The sequence below is a fragment of the Felis catus genome, chromosome A1 (assembly GCF_018350175.1).
Source record: "Felis catus isolate Fca126 chromosome A1, F.catus_Fca126_mat1.0, whole genome shotgun sequence".
Classification (NCBI taxonomy): domain Eukaryota; kingdom Metazoa; phylum Chordata; class Mammalia; order Carnivora; family Felidae; genus Felis; species Felis catus.
Window position 1 is genome coordinate 238,432,316 of NC_058368.1, and position 17,469 is coordinate 238,449,784.

The 17,469-nt window shown below is 60.2% G+C and overlaps 1 protein-coding gene across 4 annotated transcripts in view; it reads left to right on the forward strand.

The window, feature by feature from the left end:
• LPCAT1 (lysophosphatidylcholine acyltransferase 1) overlaps positions 1-17,469 on the forward strand; it is a 53,996-nt gene that overhangs the window by 34,061 nt on the left and 2,466 nt on the right. For all 4 annotated transcript variants that reach the window (XM_019813062.3, XM_023239800.2, XM_019813061.3 and 1 more), the window contains exons 4-13: positions 1,244-1,356; positions 2,908-2,968; positions 3,516-3,574; positions 5,322-5,356; positions 6,505-6,559; positions 8,509-8,591; positions 12,379-12,504; positions 13,113-13,266; positions 15,533-15,631; positions 16,875-17,013. In XM_019813062.3, the coding sequence (XP_019668621.1) occupies positions 1,244-1,356; positions 2,908-2,968; positions 3,516-3,574; positions 5,322-5,356; positions 6,505-6,559; positions 8,509-8,591; positions 12,379-12,504; positions 13,113-13,266; positions 15,533-15,631; positions 16,875-17,013 (924 nt within the window). The remainder of the gene's footprint in view (positions 1-1,243; positions 1,357-2,907; positions 2,969-3,515; positions 3,575-5,321; positions 5,357-6,504; positions 6,560-8,508; positions 8,592-12,378; positions 12,505-13,112; positions 13,267-15,532; positions 15,632-16,874; positions 17,014-17,469) is intronic.

Sequence of the window (17,469 nt, forward strand, 5' to 3'; positions counted from 1 at the left end):
GCTTCAGTATCACACAGGCACTCTAATGCCTGGGGACAGCTCCCCAGCTGTGTCCCAGAGCACTGGTTCCTGTACCGGAAGCCCAGCTGTGCAAGTGTCCCTCGGCCTCGTGACAAATTACCAAACTGGTGGCTTAAGAGAGCGGAAGCTTCTACCCCCTTCTGGAGCCAGAAGTCCAAGGCTGGGGTGTCCCAGGGCCGCCCTCCCTCCGGAGGCCTTCAGGAAAGATCCCTCCTGCCTCTTCCAGCTCCTGGTGGCCCCGCGTCCCTCGTCACAGGCCGCCTCTGTGTGTGTGTCTTTTATAAGGACGCCTGTCCTTGGATGGTCTAGGGTGGTCTCGTCTTCAGATCCGTAACTAGTTACGTCCGCGAAGAACGTTTTCCCTGATAAGGTTTCGTGCACAGGTTCTGGGGGTTCAGATGTGGACACGTCAGGACATGTGGGCTCCAGGTTTCTCTTCTAAGATGTATCTTCCCACGTTTAGACCCTCTTTCCCGACAACCATCCTCTTTGGTGGTGGGAGCACTGACCCACCCCCTCACCAGGGGGCCGTGTGGCACATGTGGCCTGTGGCGCATGGCTGGGCTTGCGGCTGCCTCACCCGTGCTGGGTGGTGTTGATTTCTCCACCTGGGCCAGAAGTGCAGAGCATAGGTGTGGACAGGGCAGGTCCTGGGCGGCGGTGGGGGGGCGGGGAGGGGAGTCCACACAGCCCCCTGCAGCCCCTGGCCCTTCCCCGCAGTCCTTGGTGTCCCGTGGCCTCCTCCTCGTCTTGTGAGGACACCGGGCCTGGGCTGGGGCCCTCCCCACTCCGGGACCACCTCGTCATACATTTGCATCTGCAGACGCCCTGTTTCCAAATGAAGTCACGGTCCTAGGTCACTGGGGTTAGGATGACAGCCTGTGTTTTCAAGAGACACGGTGTGCCCATAATAGGGGCGGGTGGGGTTTAAGCCACATGCCTGGGGCCCTTCTGACCCTGGAGCCTTCCCCGCCGTCCTCTGTTAGCAGGGGTGCGGTCAGCCTCATTCTTCTCACTTTATCCTGATGGACAGGCCCACGGACGCTGTGGTTACTGCGGACCTTGCAGGGTGTGGGGCTGCGTGCTGCCGTGTGAGGGAGCTTTGCCGATGCTCGGTTCCCTCAGGGTCACGCATCGACTGCGGCCTGCCCCTCAGGGCCACTGCTGTCCCTCCTCCAGTCCTGTGGCCTGTTCCCACACGAGTGCCTTCCTTCCCTTCCAGCTCTGATAAAGTACATCCGGCCGGTGTTCGTGTCCCGGTCGGACCAGGATTCCCGCAGGAAGACCGTGGAGGAGATCAGGAGGCGGGCACAGTCGAACGGAAAGTGGCCACAGGTAGCACAGTCACGTTTTCAGCAGATCTGTCCCGAGAGATGTGAACTTACAGGTGGGGCCGGGTAGTGGGGAACCAAAGGGCCAGAACTGGCCTTCCCTGGGGCCGGATTTGTTGTTTCATTTTATTTTTGAGGAGTGTGTGAATTCAGGATTGTGCTAACCTTGGGGTACTTTGGGTCCTGAAATTTTAAAATTCAAACAAGGGAAGCATCGCCATGCCTGTCTCAAGTTGCTGAAGCCTCTGTATTGAAAGGCGTCTCCCCGTAAGCTCGAACCGGGCAGAAGCTGGCTAACCTGGGCTCCGTGGTTGGCACAATCCCACGTCTCAGCGGCACGTCGGTCCGTGAGGCCTGTCCACTCCTTGTGAAGAGCCTGGACGGAGCCCCGCGGGAAGGTCCTGACCCGGCTGCAGGCCTGTGTCGGCTGAGGACGGTTTCAGTCACGCTGTGTATCCTCCCTCCAACGCCGAAGGGCTGGATTCTGTGGGACTCTGTGGGTTCTAGATGTTCAGGAAACCCCAGAAGGCCTGGCTCTCGGGTCCCTGTGCCCCTGGGCAGCCCCACGATTGAGAGCGGCTGCGTGGCCACGTGAGCCATATTTTCCAACGTCGGGGGGACTTATATTATGTCGCTGGGGTCAGCGTGAGTCCGAGTGATTGCAGATCCGGCTGGGGAGGAGTTTAACCACATGTGTGGTGTTGCCGCTCTGGCCCGGCTCGGTTCCTTCCGCCCACGGCCCTCACCTGTGTGCCTTTGCTGCCTGTGTCTCTGTGGGGGCCCACTCCACACTGGCAGTGTGTCCCCGGGCGGCAGCACCTGGGCCTCATAGCAGCTGTGAGCACACCCTTGTGAGCACTCCCCCTCATGAGCACTCCCCCTCATGAGCACAACCCTCGTGAGCACACCCCCTCGTGAGCACTCCCCTCGTGAGCACACCCTCCTGAGCACTCCCCCTTGTGAGCACTCCCCATCGTGAGCACACCCTCCTGAGCACTCCCCCTCGTGAGCACACCCCTTGTGAGCACTCCCCCTCGTGAGCACTCCCCCTCATGAGCACAACCCTCGTGAGCACACCCCCTCGTGAGCACTCCCCACGTGAGCACTCCCCTCGTGAGCACACCCTCCTGAACACTCCCCCTCGTGAGCACACCCCTCGTGAGCACACCCTCCTGAGCACTCCCCATCGTGAGCACACCCTCCTGAGCACTCCCCCTCGTGAGCACTCCCCCTCGTGAGCACACCCCTTGTGAGCACTCCCCCTCGTGAGTAAACTCCCTCGTGAGCACACCCCTCGTGAGCACACCCTCCTGAGCACTCCCCCTCGTGAGCACTCCCCTTTGCACACTCGAAGGAGGCTGTGTTGTGTGTAGGTCTGCACTTCCAGACTTTAGAACCCGTGCTTGGAGAGGAAATCCGTCCGTGTATGCCTTCGTCCTGTGTCTGACCCGTTTCAACGGAGTAGATTAAACATCTGAAGTATGTCAGCAGCAGAGAAAATAGATTCTATTCTGAATTATGTCTAAGATTCACCTTTTTTTCTTTTCATTCCAAGATCATGATTTTTCCAGAAGGAACATGTACCAACAGGACATGCCTAATTACCTTCAAGCCTGGTATGTAGGGTTTTTTTTTTATTTTTTTTAACGTTTTATTCATTTTTGAGAGAGAAAGACAGAGCATAAGCAAGGGAGGCGCAGAGAGACAGGGAGACACAGAATCCGAAGCAGGCTCCAGGCTCCGAGCTGTCAGCACAGAGCCCGACGTGGGGCTCGAACCCACGAACTGTGAAATCATGACCTGAACTGAAGTCGGACGCTCGACCGACTGAGCCACCCAGGCGCCCCTGTAGTTTTCTTAATTCCACAGAGAAATTCCTCCTCGAGAAAGCAGGGGAGACCCTTGCTCCCACCGGTGCCTCCCAGATTTCCCACAAAAGTACACCCCAGGCCAGAGACGCTCCTGGGGGACGGGCTGTGAGCCTGGGGTTCCCCTGAGATTTCACAGCTGGCAGCCATGTTGAGGGTCCCTCCAGGCACCTTAATAAGACTTCTGACCAGGAGGGCGAGGGAGAAAAGCTCACGTTAACTCCAAGACCAGCATGAGAGGCGCCAGCGCGGGGCCCGCGGCCCGGGAACTAGGACGCTGCCCTTTCCCCCGCAGGTGCGTTCATCCCAGGAGTTCCTGTCCAGCCTGTGGTTCTGCGGTACCCGAACAAACTGGTGAGCGTGTTTCCCGGGGATTCCGGTGATTTACTTGGGAATGAGAGTTTGAAGACGTTTCAGGCACCGTTTGTAGTCAATCCCGACATTCCAGACGCTTCAGTATTCGTGCGTGAAGTCCTGTTTTCGTGGGTCGTGAGCGGAGGCCCTTCCTGTCTGTTCGGTCTGGTGGTTTGATGTGAGACGGGCCCCCATGTCCCCAGGAGCCTTCACTGCCTGTTTACCAGGAAACACTAAAATGAAGAGTGCTTAAGTTCTGAAAGGCTGGAGACCGCAGGAGGGAAAGGAACTAAGTGACTGGGTATTTAATACGCCGTTGTTGTGCGTCTGGCTCCGTGCAGAGGTCTCTGCTTGTGACAGAGCAGAGTAAAAGAAGGGCGTGTGGGGCTCCGAGGGCCTGGGGGATCCCGACGGACCCCCAGCTCAGGGGAGGCAGGGAGCTGGACGAAGCCTCGCGGGTTCTGGTCACAGGCCCCCGTGCCCTCCGCCGCCACCTCTGTAAGAGCATCTCACTTCTGCCAGAACCCTGCCAGGGGGACGTCCTTGTACCTCGACAGGCGTCGGGCTCTCGTAGCTGAGACCGGGCCACAGGGACTTGTGTCCTCGGGCCCTGCCTGGGCACTGGATGCGCTGGACTGTTTCTTGACGGAGGACACAGGAGGTGGGTTTGTCACAGCGAGCTGTGTCTCTGTCCCACCGTGTCTTTGTGACAGCGAAACAGAAACTCCCGAGTCGCAGCACGGTGGGGTCTGGAGTTGCTGGCACGGATGGGGGCAGAGTTGTGGGTGACGTCTGTGCCTTCAGGTGCAGACGGACACAAAAGAGGCCCCCAGGGTGGCCAGTGAGTAAACGTCAGAAGCGGAAGCCACGGAAACCGACAGGTGGCACAGTCTCACGGTACGTGACCGGAGAGGTGCGTGCGTCAGCCGGCGTCTGAGAGTCAGAGAATCTGTCATCGACGTGTAGAATTCTAGGTTTTCCACTTCTTAAGTTTGCTTTGTCAACTTAGTTTAAGCAAATTGCCTCTCCTGGGTTCTTCTAGAAGCATTCGGCCTGGCTGCTTTGCAGTCTCTTCTCGTTGGCCTGTGTCGTCCTCTTTAGCTGCATAATTTCCCGGAAAACCGCCACTGACCACTTTGCACCCGGTCCTGTGGGGAGGAGGGTGGGCCAGGGCCATGGGGTCGGCGGCCGGAGAAGCCCGAGGTCGGGGTCGGGGAGGGGAGGGTGTTCAGCAGCCTGTGGGAAGGACTTCAGAAGAAAGCCCACGTGGGGGACCGGCGTCAGGGTAGAAACAGGGCGCGTGTCCTCTGACGTCCGTCCCCGCCCAGTGCTGGCACAGCAGCGAAGACCGAGGGTGGGGGGCGTCCACAAGTCTCGGGGTGCTGGGCACGCACAGGCCCCGCAGTGGGGGTACAGGTGGGTGTGGGTTGGAACGCACCTCACGCGGTAGGGACCGCTCCCGAGGGCCCGCACAAGGCAGGCTCCTGGGCCGTAGACCGAAGCTGCGGGACGGCTTGAACAAGGGACAGGACGAGGGATGCACCGGCCCTGGAGCCGTGGGAGGAGAGGAGTGTGTCTAGAGCGGCCCGGAGGTGGTCGCCACCCGCCTGCCCCCTTGTCCCAGAGCAGACTGGGGAAGAAGAGGGCGCCGGCGTCTTGGCGAGAGACGGGCAGGTCGAGGCCAGGACGGAGGGCGGGCGCACGCTGGGTCAGCTGTGACTCATCCTGCTCCTTTCTTGCCCCCCAGGACACCATCACGTGGACGTGGCAAGGACCTGGAGCGTAAGTGAGACACCGCGCGCTCTCACGCGTCCTGTCCTCCCCAGAGAGCACAGTGGCCCCTCAAGCGACTGGCCTGCACTTTGGCCTGCGTTGTGCACACGTGGGAACTCTGGACGCGTGACCCGCTGCTGTTCAACAGCAGTTCAGTTCTGCCCCCTGTGCGCACCAGGTGTACAAACCTGGCCCGTTCTCACCCTCCTGGCGTCCAGGACCTAAGTTCGTTGTGGGAAGGTAACCGGGAGTGGCTCTCCTTCCCACTTGCGCCTGTCGGCTCGGTGACCAGCGTCACGTCGGACGCCTGTGGCTGCTAGGAAGGGAGGGGAGCTGCGGGGACGGCCCCCGTCTCAGGCCCGGGGGCTCCAGGACAGCAGGCCTCCCCACGACGCCAGCATTCGAGCTGCTGTCTGGCGGTGGGAAGGGGCTGGTGGGGCCAGGCCCCCAGGCCTCGCCAAGGCATTTGGAACGGGATGCTGGGAAGACTCCCTAAAGGGCAGCGTCTGCGCCGGCGAGGGGGGGGGGATAGCGTTGCGGGGGCTGGAGTGTGGAGGGTGGGTGGCGCGAAGCAAGAGGGAAGCTGGGAGAGGCAGGAGGGGGCTCCTCCGGGCTGTGGCGGTCAGGCCTGGGGGTGGCCGTGACGGGGCAGAAGTCGGGTGCGCACGGGGTTAAGAGGGCGCTCGTCCACTGTGGAGGGTGAGTGATGGCCCGAGGACAGGACTCGGATGGCTCCCCTTGTCCAACTTCTGCAAAGAACAGGGTGGTGATGCCGGTCAGGAGCTCTAGGGCCGGGCCCGGAGAGGTCTGCGTCACTGGGGACGGCCAGGTCGGGGACAGCGTCAGGTAGGCGAGGTGTCCCGAGCTGGAGGACACTCGGGGGAAACGTGGCATGCAGGGCAAAGGAGGGCTGCAGGGTCGGTGCATTCAGTAGGGACAGGGAAGTCCCCTGTTCAGTAAAGGTGGCCCCATCCTCCTCACTGCTGCGAGGTTCGGGTCAGGCTGAGGGAGGCTCGGCGTCCGCTGAAAGAATTCACCGCACAGTGGTGCCCTCTGCAGGGGAAGGCATCCGCAGGCTCTGCTCCAGAATCGAAAGTAGTTTAAACAAAATCGAGAATCCTTTAACCAATGCTGTAAATCTGTTTGTTCGTTTTAAGGTTGAAAATCCTGTGGCTCACGCTCTGTCAGTTTCACAATCGAGTGGAAATCGAGGTTTGTATAGATGCGGCGTCCTCTACAATATCACGTCGGGGTTTATAAAGGTAGGAACCTTAGTGTTGGCATAGAGGTCCGCGTAGATGCACCGCGATACGGTGTTACGTCGGACTCTATACAGATACAGCGTCGCACAGGGTTATCCTCTGTGCAGATACAGCTCAGGCAACCTTCACTGGGGTGTATACAGATACAATGTTGTATTAACGTCTGTACCAACAGATGTGATACAGCGTCTGCAGGTAAAGTTGTATGTTGACGTCTACACGGATACAGCGTTTCACAGTCTGTGACTGGGGACTCTACGTATACGAGTTGAGCATTGTTACGTCGTCCGTACAGATGTAATGTCGTGTTGGTGTCGTGCAAACACAACGTGACGTTACCTGTGTGGACGTGGTGTTAGCGGATACTGTGTCATAGTTGTGTCTGTGCGGATGTGTTGTACGACGTCGGGGTCTCCACAGACACAGTGTTACGTGTTGTCGCGGCACATACTATACAGTGTCACGTTGTGTCTCAGTGTTATACGCATCTGTCTTGCTTTGCAGCTCCTTAGAGGTACTTCCCGTGGCTTTTCATCAATCGCATTGTGTCTCTTGCATGATTTTTAATCCATTTACATAGGATTTTAAAAATCCACAACCATCTTTTAACACGGTTAGCAAATTGGCACATACGCGGTGAGTTATGTTTTGGCGTTTTTACGTGGTCTGATACTGGCGAGTTCACGTGGCACATGTCTCGTACTGCTGTTTTCTGTTTGATGCTCGGTCGGATCACATAACCTGCCTCCCGGCTTGCAGCCCGTTGGGTGTCCCCGAGTCACGACTCCTGTTCCCTCCACTCTGTTAAATAGTCACAATCGTGCAGCCTGCATGTTTCATCCAAGTGCATGAGGGAGGAGGGTTCCTTTTTAAGAAGGGAACCAATAGGCTAGTCCCGCACTGCAGAGTAGGGATGGCCCGTTCATGGCGTGGAGGGTGTAACGAGACAACGTCCTTCCGGTAAAAGTTGTCATGTTGCACCGAACTTACTGATGAGCCTGGCTTTCGGCCGGAACTCCGGGTTTGTTACTTCAGGAGAACAGAAGCCACTTAATCACAACAGGCTGAAGCAAAGGGTCCCCGGCCCGCATCGGAGGGTGGCGGGCCTGCCCCTTAGAACTTTGTATGTGGCTCGTGTGCCGGTGGCCCGGAAGCAGCCGGTGCAGGGGCCTCAGAGGACCGTGCCTCCGGTGTGAACTCCATTTCACGCCTCGTTTCTGATGTTCTGAGTTCAAAAGACACAATGACTTTTTGAAATCGCTCTAAGTGTCTTTACTCACGCCATGCTTACGGGTGTCCGTGAACACCTGTTGTGACTTCCACGGCGTCTAGTTCATGGTGCCGGGTGAATGAAGTCACGTGATGAGGACTGGTGGGGTTTCGGGATGTCCTTGTACTGTCAGATGTCTGTGATAAAGAGAGAGGGCACAGTGACGCCTGCACACAGTGGGGCGGCAGCAGAGCGTGGGACTCACTCATTAAAAGCGCCGCTCACGCGAATGCACACTTCCGTGGGACGGTTTGTCATAATCTGAAAATGCAGCGGATGTCAAATCTGGTGCTTTTTCATGAGGAAATAGTTTGTCGTGTTACCCCCAACACCAGCTGAGGCCTTTCGAGAGGAAGGCACACAAGTAACTTTTTTGCATCCGTAGAGGAAGATTCCGTGTGAGATTGTCACCCACTGCGCCTGCAGGCAGGGGGCGCTCCTGCCCAGGAGTCGTGGGTTGTGAGTGTTCACACACGTGTCCCTGCGTGCGTGCATGTGCACCGTGGCCACTTTGAAGATGGTTCTAACGGAAAGTGCTTTGACAGACCTTAATCGTGTCAGACTTGCGACCGTCACCTCCGGTGGCCTGGTGATGCCCGTGGAAGTAACTCGGCCTTCTCTGTGCTCAGTTCCTTCCCGTGTACAGCCCCTCGGACGAGGAGAAGAAGGACCCGGCCCTGTATGCCAGCAACGTGCGGCGCGTCATGGCAGAGTGAGTGCTGTCCCTTCCACGCCCCAGGTGCAGTCCCCCGCCGCCACCCTGGTGCCCCCGTCACTGCCCGAGGATGGCCCGGGGCTGCCCCTCAGCTGCCGCTTCCTCCTGAGCCCTGGGAGCAAACTAGCCAGTAGCCATAGGAAAACGGTCTCTGCAGAAGCGAGCGAGGGCCTGTTGAGTGTGCACACGGGCGAGGGGCGTGCGTGGCCACTCTTTTCGCACCTCCGGTGGCCGTGGGGTCACGGTCCTGCCTCTGCTTCGTTGCTTAACTTGGTGAATTCAGATGCGTGGGTAGGAACCAGTCAGCCCGGTGCCGGGTCTGCGCCCGAGGGTGAGGGGCCGCACCGCCTGGGGGCCCACGGGGCTGTCCTGTGTGTCAGCTCTCTGTTCACCCGCTGCAGTAGCCGTCAGCCCTCTTCCTCCCTCTTCCTGAGTCTAATCCTGGAAGATAAAGTGCTTCCACAATGAGCATGCGTGCCCTCGGGGAGTTTCTCGCTTTTGTTTCCATATCCTTCCAGGCGGTTGTGGACGGGGGAGACATCAGCCTGCACCCTCCTCACCCCCTCCCCCCGTGTCCCGTCTCCTCTCTCCTCCTCTCTTCTACTCCCCGGCAGCAGGGGCTGCCTCTGTGTGGCCACTGAGGTCCCGGGAGGGGTTCTCAGAGCTCAGGGGCTCCGCGGGGTCCCCGGCGGGAGGTCCTGCGTGGCCTTGGAGGCGTTTTCACAGGCACTTTTGCTGAGCTGGTGTGGCCTGGGTGTGAAGTCAACCCTGTCCCCTCACTGTATACAGATCGCACCCCTGTGGCAACATACTCTGTGGGACTGTATAAAGCAGAATCCTAACCTGAACACAGGTAAATTTGAACTCCGCGTGTCCACATGCCCCTCAGAAAGCTAGGCTGGGGACAGAGCCCAGCAGATGGCTCCGGTCCCCCTGGGTGCCCAGCCACTGGCAGCCCGTGTCCCTCCCGCTCTCAGAATCCCGGACACACAGGCAGCAGCTGGCCACCAGGATACATGTGACTCAAGGCAGGGCGTTCGGTGACACCTTGCTTCAGCCTCTCGGTAAATAATCCCTACAGAATCGAAGGCTTGACGGGTGTGAATTCTTTTTTATTCCCGTTCAAATAAATTAGCCATTAATGTTGATGAGTATCTCACAAACTCTGCCTGTTAACGGAGGACAAGCATCATACGTTGAGTGGAAAAGGGCAGAGAACCCAGAAACAGGGATGTGGGGTGTCCCCTTCCTGGTTCCGGACCCACCTGGAAACAGCCCGGGTCCCTGAGGGACAGTCTAAGACGCTCCGGGTACATTCCGGCTCCTGTCCCCACACGGGGATCCTAGTAGCTGTGGGAGAGCCGCTTCAGAACCCGCTTCCTTACCCACGATCTCTCGTGGGACCGTCTTGCCACGAGGGGCTGTGGGAACGGTGGGAGGTCCTCTCGGTCATTAGGGGAGGGGCCCAGGGTCCAACACTTGGTGAGTTTTCTACCATTGAGGTTTCCTTTAATGGGAGACGTACATTTTTCAGAAGCCTGATGCAATGCTTTAGGATGGCTGAGCCCCGCCTCTGACCTCAGGGCACCGTCAGTCTGATGAGAGCGGCCCCTTGCCACTGTTAGACCAGCGGGACTTCCGGGTGAGACCCCCCCTCGCGGGGCGGTGTCCTCTTGGAGGCACCCGCCGGCTGCCTGGCAGGGGGACCGTGGTAATACTGTGCTAGCCGCGAAGCCTGGGGCCCCAGGGTCCAAGTAACCGAAGTTTGGGGTTTGCTGATAAGCTTTTCTGTTTAGTGCCCCGTGTGGACTTGACACGTTAACTTTCTGTGCACGTCGGCGTGCTGAGCATCCGCCACCCCGTGGCTCCGGTTACGGGCTCGTACGTGGCGGGTGCCTGCGTGGGCTTGCGTGAGAACGCCGGTGCAGGCTCTGGGGCGAGGGCTGCAGCCAGGGCTGATGCTCCGGAACCACGCCGCCCCTGCTCAGACCCCCTCATCCTCCCCTCCTTCCTCCAGGTGGGGTCCGTCTGTCCTGCTGGGGCCCCACCAGACACCCCCATCTTGGGGGGATGCAGGAGTGGACGGGAGGGGGCACTCGGGAAACCACAAGGGTCCTGGCCCAGAGGGCGTTTTCAGTGGGTTCCTCCCACCCGGCCTTCCCCGGCTTCACCTGCCTAAAGGCTGCCGGGTGCCGGAATCGCAAGGGACAGCTGTGCTGTGCCCGCAGGATCCAAAGGGACAGAGCGCTGGGCCGGGTGACGAGCCCCTGAGAGGCGGGCTTGAGAACTGCTCATCTGCTTACTAGAAATTTTCACATATTCGTGTGCTTTAGTCCAGTTTTTACAAGTTTTTTTTCTTGTTTATTTGTGAGAGAGAGAGAGAGAGTGTGAGCAGGGGAGGGGCACAGAGAGAGGGAGACACAGAATCCCAAGCAGGCTCCAGGCTCCAAGCCGTCAGCCCAGAGCCCGACACGGGGCTCGAACCCACCGACTGTGAGATCGTGACCTGAGCTGAAGTCGGACGCTCCATCGACTGAGCCACCAGACGCCCCACTTTTTAAGACTTATCGATGTGGGCGTACTTCCGATGCGGACGGTTCATCCTGCTTCTGGGAGTTCTTTGTCAGCCCCCAGCGCCACAGGTGCGCCGTGGCTTTCCGGTGCGAATCTCTTCTCCAGCTGCCGTCGCGTGGTCGTCCAGTGGGTGTCCCTTCTTGGGAAACGTGTTCTGTCCTTGACGGGCACACCCACCCCGACACCACGTGTATTCATAGCAGTTTCTTCCTGTTGTCGAACTGAAACAGGTTTTCACGGGGCCACAAGAGTACCACAGAAACGTGGCTGGCACATAAACCTCTTAGACCCAGAGGCAGGGATCGCCGTCCGCAAGCGTAGGTCTTCGCGCACCAGCCACCGTGCGCCTCACGTGGGACGTGTGGGGCGGCAGGTGCTGCTGCTGTGTGGACGAGGCAGGAGCCACAGGGGAGGGGCCTGTGAGGTGGGGCCGCTGCGACTTTAGCACTGGTGGGGTTTTGGAGGGGTGGGGGGTCCGTTGCCGACGGCCAGGAAAGAAGTCTTGAGACCTTCGGTGCCAGAGGGGGATTTCGCCGAAGCGCGGGGACAGGGCCGTGGGCAGGAGGAGCGTGCTGGGGCGGTTCTGCATCTGGAGGTTCGGTCTGTAAAGGACCCGGGAAGGCTGGCAGGAGGGCTCTCACGTGCCCGGGAGGATCCCAGGAGAGGAGGCCTTGCCGTTGGGAAGCTAAGGCTGTTTTCCCCCTGGGGAGGCCTTACCCCTGGGACAGTAGGGGGTTCTGGGCAGGTGTTCTCCTCTGGACCTGCCGCAGGCCTCTGTCCGTGGGCCGCAGGTCACGAGGAAGTTTGACGTTACCTGCCACTTCTCCTGGCCTTTGTCCCCACAGCGCTGTGGGGGGTGATGTGGGGGCTGCGGGGAACGGAGCCTACAGGCTTCTGGAGATGGGGCTGTTGACAAGGTCGCCTTTTCTTGTAATTTACTAAGATGTTTGCACACCGACTGAGACTCACGTCCCGCAGGACCGTGAACTCTATCGGGTAACCGTGTGCTTTTTCCTTCTCTCAGCTTTAGGGCAGCCGGGAGTGCATGAGGAATGTCACCCGTGTCCCACGGGGGGAGGGGAGGGGTGCCAGCTTCGCCCTCAGCCCGCCCCACGCCCTCCCCAGCGCCGGGCTCCCGGGGTCGCCCTGCACGGGCTCCTTGCTGTGCCGCTTGGGGGGGGGGCTGACGGGGTGCCCTCCTCTCCCGCAGGGCCCTGGGCGTCTCGGTGACCGACTACACGTATGACGATTGCCAGCTGGCCCTGGCGGAAGGCCAGCTCCGTCTCCCCGCGGACACCTGCCTTCTCGAGTTCGCCCGGCTGGTGAGGGGCCTGGGGTGAGTCTTGCTTCTTCTCACTCGAGCCGGCAGCCCGGAACGGCCCTCCCTCGAGGCTGCGGCGGGTTTGACGGAGCTCGAGTGGTCTGCTCGGCGACGGGGAGAGCTCTGAAGGGCACTGCCGAGACGCCGCTTCTCAGACAGGAAGCTTCCGGAAACTTCTGTCAGGCCCTCGCAGGGGCCCCCACCCCTGCAGTTGTTGGTGGTCAGGCTACCTGCTCACTCACCCGATGGCAGTGGGCGCGGAGGGTCCGCGGGGGCCGTCGAGCAGATAGAAGGCCTTGTGCTCAGGGTTTCGGGGGGTTTCCGAACACCCACTGCAGACCCCCAGTGCTCGGCAGCGGTCTCCGTGGGCTCCACCCGGAGGACCGTCACAGCGCGGCCGGCGGCCGCCCCCACTTGCCCGAGGGTGAGTCCCCACAGCTGGCGGGGCCTCGTTCCTGTAGACGCTGAGGCAAAATTATTAGAACACTTTTTTTTTTTAAATGAACTTGCCTCTTGTTGTAAAAGCAACTTCACTCTTGTCTTGAATTTTCTAACAGTACATTTCCTGCTCTGAGCATGCTGTAAGTTTACCGAAAAATGTCCTTCCTTCTCTTTTTGTGTAGGTTGAAACCAGAAACACTGGAGAAAGATCTGGATAAATACTCCGACCGGGCCCAGACGCAGGGGGGACGCAGGGTGGGCCTCCCCGAGTTCGCCGAGTACCTGGGCGTCCCCGTCTCAGACACACTACGAGACCTGTTCTCCCTGTTTGATGAGGTGGGGCCATAGCCCTGTGAGCGGTTTCGAGGCAAAACCTCCAGCTTTTCCGTGTACATTGTTTTGTTACGATAGAAGCATCTCTTGGAGACTTAGGAAGCAGGGCGGGAACGACCCCTCCGCGCCCGTCCGACCAGCCCGCCCAGAGTTTTCTCCCGTGCTGTTAAGCGCACACAGAAGTCGGACGTTTAAGTTAATGTCTGCTGATAAACGTACCTGTGGTTTGGGGTTTTACGGTGGGACCGCCAAAAACCTAGTAATATCAGTGTCCCCTTCCCCAGAAATCCAGAATTCCCAAATAACGGGCCTGTTTCCCGATGATCGGCACTTGGGGTCGCCACGGACCTCCCGTCCAGCGCGAGAGGACCCCCCAGCACAGCGTCCCTCACCCCCGCCAGCCATGCGTCACAGTCGGGTCACGTGTCGTGGCTGGACCGGGGGTCCGCGGCCACCCGCACCAGCTGGGCCCCGGGAGTAGAGCTGGGAGACCACACGCCGGGAGCGGTGGCTGCCACGGTCGGCCGTGCCTGCCACGCCCGCTCTTTCCCGGATGTTGGCGCCGAGGGATGGACCCCCGTGGCGGCCAGTCCCACGGCAGGCCATGTGCCGAGCAGCCCCTTCAGCCACAAATGCGTGTGAACAGCACGGCACGTTCCACGTGAATATCACAGCGTGTCCTCTGTGGCGACGTGCCACGTTCCGTGCGGCCTGGCCCGTGGCGGGACCGAGGAGAGGCAAGCGTGTGACTCGGGCACGTCAGAGACGCCACAGGCACTCACAGGTCACGGTGAACGGGCGTCCTGCCGACGCGTCGCAGTGCGTGGCCCCGTGTGCCGCCGTCACAAACCGGCGGGCTGGCCTGGAGGGTGCCCCTCGCGGAAAGGCCGCTCGCAGCTGCGTCCTGGCCGCGCGCGCTCCCGTCATCGGAGCCCCAGCCGTGGTGCTGCTTTCACGCTGGCGCTTTGCCACGGTGTCGCGTTGGAACACAGCAGCGGGCGGCGTCCCCGGCACGTGCATCGGGTGGGGACCCGCAGACCCCCCGCCGCGGCACGCGGCTGTTAGGTCTTACTTCCCACCCTGGGCGCCCAGTGGCCCTGCGACGCAGACACTCCCCGTTCCACACAAAGACCCTCAGACCCAGAAGCTAAAGGGCCGGGAACACAGAGGCTGAGGGGCCCGAAGTGAACTCACCTGCCCGGCCCCTGAGCTCGCTCCGGAGGCCACCCCGCCTGGACCACGGGCGTGGTGCCATCCCAGGGAAGCCTGTCCCTTCCCTTCGGGGGACGGCAAGGGACCCTTGTGCCCCCACCCCTGTGCCAGAAATCTCCCCGCCCGCGAGGCCTCCACCTCCCCGTCCCGGCTCATCCCACGCCCCGTGGCGGCCTGCTCACTCAACAGCAGCCCGGCCCGCAGGCTCCCTAGGGACGTGCAACATGGGCGCACGGCAGGCCAGGCTGGGTGCCCACCTTTCCACGTGCTCACCTAGGTTCTCGGGCACAGATGAGAGCCTTGCTGTCTGCTGGGGTTTTCTAGGAGAGCCTTAGGCAGCGGGCACCGCATTGCGTGAACTTTCACGTGCTCCTCTCATAGACTTTGAGAATCAGTTGTAATGTCCTAAAAGGGTGTGTGCTGAGATCACCTTGTAAAGGCCAGTCGGCCGTGAATGTTCTTACAAAATACTCATTTCGTGGGGCGCCTGCGTGGCTCATTTGGCTAAGCGTCCAACTTCAGCTCACGGTCCGTGGGTTCGAGCCCCGCGTCAGGCTCTGTGCTGACAGCTCGGAGCCTGGACCCTGCGTTGGATTCTGTGTCTCCCTCTCTGCCCCTCACCTGCTCACGGTCCATTTCTCTCTCTCTCTCTCTCTCTCTCTCTCTCTCTCTCAATAAAACATAAACACACAAAAAAATTTTTAATACGCATTTCATGTAAGCAGGTAATAGCAAATCAAGTGGAACTTTTTTTTTTTTTAAGTTCATCTTGAGAGAGAGAGAGAGAGAGAGAGAGCGGGTGCACACACGGGAGGGCCCGGGAGAGAGTGAGAGAGAGAATCCCAAGCGGGCTCTGTGCCGACTCAGGGCTCCATCTCAGGAACTGTGAGGCGTGACCTGAGCTGAAGTCAGGAGTCGAACACTTAACTCACTGAGCCACCCGGATGCCCCTAACCTTCCCGTTAATATCCAGGGATTAGCGTTAACACCCCAGCACCGCCCCACACTCGCACGCGGAGGGACCGAGCTGTGCCCTGAGGATGTGTCTCTTTCCCAGAGTGGAGACGGCACGATGGATCCTCGGGAGTATGTCGTCGCCCTGTCCGTCGTCTGCCGGCCGTCCCGGACTCTGGACACCATCCAACTGGCATTCAGGGTAAGTGTGGAGTGCGTATGAGGTTAGTTTGTAGGGACGGCGAGACGCAGATCACATCAGGCCTGCCGCACCCGTTTACGAGCCCTTGCGGTACGGACGGGCTTCCTCTGTGCCCAGCTGCCGTTCTCACGTAAGCTCGTGTCAGCCGTCGTTTGTGAAAACGCCCAAAAGGTCCTCAATCCATTTCCTCCTGCAGTTCGTGGTCCACACTCACAAGAAGGGCATGGGGTAGGATCTTTGTGAGTTCCGGGGCGCCTGGACAGGGCTGCCCTACGCCATCCATCCGGCGCAGCCCGCACCCGGTCTGCTCTCCCACCGTGGCCTCTTCGTCAGCGCGTCGGCTCAGGCTGCAGAGTGGCTGTGTGGCCAGCGCCGAGCCTTCCACCACATCCCCGGGATTCTGAGAGTCTGAGAAACACCCATAACGGGGTCCCGGCTCACGTGCCCTCACCCGGCCGCCTCCCCAGGACACTGTCAGCTGGGATGGGGCTGGGCCGGCTTCACTCCCCAGAAACACAGTTTTGTCAGGGTCTGAGAACGGCTCCTTGTTACAGATGCGCCTCCTATTTTAATTTTTTTTGAAGGTTTTTGTTTTTGAGACAGAGAGCATGAGCAGGGGAGGGGCAGAGAGAGAGGGAGACACAGAACCCGAAGCAGGCTCCAGGCTCTGAGCTGTCAGCACAGAGCCCAGTGCGGGGCTCAAACTCACAGACTGTGAGATCATGACCTGAGCCGAAGTTGGACGCTCGACCGACTGAGCCACCCAGATGCCCCCAGATGCAACTCCTATTAGCCAGACTCGTGAGAGCCTGATGTATAAGCCAGGCAGTGCTTGTATCTCAGTGCTGGGGTCCCACTGGACAGGCAGGCTTCTCAGGCCACTGAAGGAGGGGGAGCCTGGGAGAGGGCGGCCCCCGGCTAACGGGCAGACCGACGGTGACCAGCCCTGGGGTGCTCACGCTGCGGTTGACAGCTGGTGCCAGCCCCACAGGCACTCTCGGTCACTCGCCAGAACCTAAGCAGAAGCTGTTGGAAAAGGTCAGTGGGTCAGCCACCCCCTCGAGGTCAAGCACGGTGGTGGCACATCCATTTCATTGAGCACCCACACGTCCCACCACCCGGAGGCCCCCTGCTAGGGCAGCTGGGTGTGGCGCAGACCTCCATGCTCCTGGGGGTAGGAGCCGTGGGGTCAGGGCCTCTGCACAGTTGGGGGATCGTGGGTGACACCTGCCTCTGCCTCCAGATGTACGGGTCACAGGACGGCTGCGTCGATGAAGGCGCCCTGTCCAGCATCCTCAAGACCGCCTTAGGCGTGGCCGAGCTCACCGTGACCGACCTCTTCCGGGCCATCGACGAGGAGGAGACGGGGAGGATCACGTTTGGTGAGCAGCCCGGGCGCAGGGGGAGGACGGCTGCATTGTGCAGGCGTGTGCCCAGGAGGCGGGCTGTGGGAGACACCATCCATGCTCGCCAGGGCCCCGCGGTGTCTCGGGCTACACAAGATTGTCCGAAGGAAGATTCTTCCCCAGACCTGGCGGGGATGGGTTAGGCCACTTGGGATCTGATCCCTGCGGGGAATTAATAGGGCCAGACTTCAAGCCCAGGTTCGGAACCCCAGATCCATGCCACCCCCGAGGGCAGCGGGCGGTGTGTGCTGAGGCCGGGCCGTGGCCGCCCACGGGGGTCCGCGATCCGGCTTCTCCGTGGAGGCGGGGAGCCAGCCCCATCAGGACCGACCGCTGCAGGGAGGGGGTGGGGGGTTGGCTCATCGCTTTCGACCACGCAAAGTGGGACAGCCAAGATCTTCGGGGACTCAGACCTGAAACCCACCTGCAGGC